Below are 2,456 nucleotides of genomic sequence, written 5' to 3'. Positions count from 1 at the left end.
TTAAATGCAAATAAATAGATACTATTTAGCAGTATGATATATATACATATACAAAATGTTGGTATAACTAAATAAATACAACAATAGTCAAAATCATGATATACTTTGTGGTGCATAATGAATTTAGGGTTGTTGTAAGTGAACAAGTTTATATGCTAGCAATCTTTATTCTTTTGTATTTTTGTATTTATTATGAGCTGTTTGTGCAGCTCTATCCATAAATAAGTGCTATAAACGCTGGTTGATATTATTGAGGAAGAATTAATGAATTCATGATGTAACAGTTTTAAAGAGTAATTGTTTAAAATATTTTAAAGTTAAAATTTGACTCATGTTTAATCATTTAGATTGTCTGTTAAATATAGTTCAATCTAAAAGATAAAGTGCAGAAATAATCCTTTACTTGATTTTATTTCTTGTAATATAATGTGTAGATTATATGTAGATATTAATTTTAAGATATTATACTTTTTAAGTAAATAACTTTTCACTATCTGCTACATTTCTCCTGTACCTTATATTAAAATTTACACTTTTAGTACAAAAATTTACGTAAAATGGTTAAATATAGTTTTTTTATTATAAAAGTGGAATTTAATATATTACTATTATTTCAATGTTACAAAGTTGTTTGTATTAGCAGTACATGTAATGATATTGTGATGAGATATTCATAGCATTTAAAAGTAGTATAATAATACTATTCCAGTTCCTTATGTATTCTATAAAATATCACTATATGATAGTATCAAGGTACTAATAATACTATGCTGTCTTCTTTATAATTGACGTTACATATATTATCACAAGACTTGAATATTATTCCTTTTATAACCTTCTATAAAAAAATTACATATAAATAATATTCAAAAATCGAAAAATCCATTGCCAAAGATAAGAACAATCTTTTGTTAGTGAAAGACTGTGACTAGTAGAAACATATATATGTCAGCTTTGTTATACCTCATGTTGTATATCATAAACATAGCATAAAAACATTCCATTATTGTAGCTATGCAAAATGTACTTTTTGGAAACTAATCATGCATAGTAAATGCAGCAAATTTTACATACAAAGAAATGTGTACTGTAAACATTATTCATTTTTCTTCATTCAGTTTTAAACCATATAGTGTAGGTATGAAAAGAAATACTCTGCAATACTATATAGTATTCTATTCTAATAACATTTAAGATACATGATTAATTAATAATGCTGCCATTAACAATAATTTAATTACATTTTACATTAACAGTAATATTTGTAAGCATTAAATTTGTTACAAATCTTTAGCTAGACAAAATTGTAGATAAAACAGATACAGCATACATTTGTCTTTTTAATTCCTACTTTTATATCTATATGTGAATGTTTATAGTGTAAATTATATCTTTACATATAGTGTACATGAGATTATTTATTAAATTTAATTAATATACATTTTAAGAATTACTAGCAATATTTAGCAAAATAAACCTAAAGTGAAAAATCAAATTCCTATATATAAAATATGTTCTTTTTTTTTTGCATTCCTAAGATAGGTTTTCTGTATATTGCATATATATATATATATATAAATTAACAGAACAACACATTCATTGCTTCATCATCAGATTCTTCCTCATCAGTAGATGGTACATCTGGCATTATTTGTGTTATGTTATGTCTGCGTTTATATTCTGTAAAACTTTCCTTTTCTATGGTAAAACAGTGTTTGTTAGACTTTGCATCATCTGATAATTAATAAAGATTTACAAAGTTTAATTACCTATATTTTTTGAAAAACCCATGGTCCAACTACGACTATATATATGATCTGGATCCACACTGATCAATGAATTCTTTTCCCTCTCAAGAGGCAATCTCAACCATTCTGTCCCTACCAATTTCATAAAAATTATATATAAGTGTGCAACAAAAAATATAACAAATATAAACAAATTATTTTACATTTATGTGCCTTTACAAGTGTAATTCTAATTTCTCTTCCTAGATTTACATGGATTGTTTTTCCTGCTTCAACTGTCCCAAAAAGATACAAACAAATATAATAACTTCTTGAATTGATTGTAGTGCTAAAAAGTACAAATATTACTTACATAACCTTTAATGACATGTACCTGAATAAAATTTATATGTAAATATGTACACATTTAAACTACCTAAAAAGTAAATGATCACATTCAACTCGAAGAAAATATTCTTTTACATCTTGCAATAAAACACGTAAAATAACTGTAACGTCTGTTTGATACCATATAATTTTTGGTGTGTGATATTTACTCGCTAGTCTCGGACAGTTCATACCTTAATGAAAATTATACAAAATGTAAAACATTAATTTACTATGTGCACAAATGTAACTCTATAAACACGAAATAGAGAAACTTATACCTAGGACGTAAACGATAAAATTTGTATCATGAAAAATGTCGCCTTTAAAAACGAATTTCTT

General features: G+C 24.8%; 1 protein-coding gene across 1 annotated transcript; it reads right to left on the bottom strand.

Moving 5' to 3' along the window:
• Positions 1–1,579: 1,579 nt before the first annotated feature.
• On the bottom strand, positions 1,580–2,306 carry LOC108570674. The gene is made up of 4 exons (XM_017932566.1): positions 2,164–2,306; positions 1,952–2,076; positions 1,770–1,880; positions 1,580–1,698 (listed from the first exon to the last, which is right to left on the bottom strand). Exons 1-4 carry the CDS (start codon positions 2,304–2,306, stop codon positions 1,580–1,582), a joined length of 498 nt encoding a protein of 165 aa, XP_017788055.1.
• Between the last annotated feature and the right edge of the window lie 150 nt (positions 2,307–2,456).

The sequence above is a fragment of the Habropoda laboriosa genome, unplaced genomic scaffold, assembly GCF_001263275.1.
Source record: "Habropoda laboriosa isolate 0110345459 unplaced genomic scaffold, ASM126327v1 scaffold87, whole genome shotgun sequence".
Lineage (NCBI taxonomy): Eukaryota > Metazoa > Arthropoda > Insecta > Hymenoptera > Apidae > Habropoda > Habropoda laboriosa.
The sequence above is the reverse complement of the archived record's forward strand: the minus strand, read 5'-3'. Positions and strand labels throughout refer to the sequence as shown.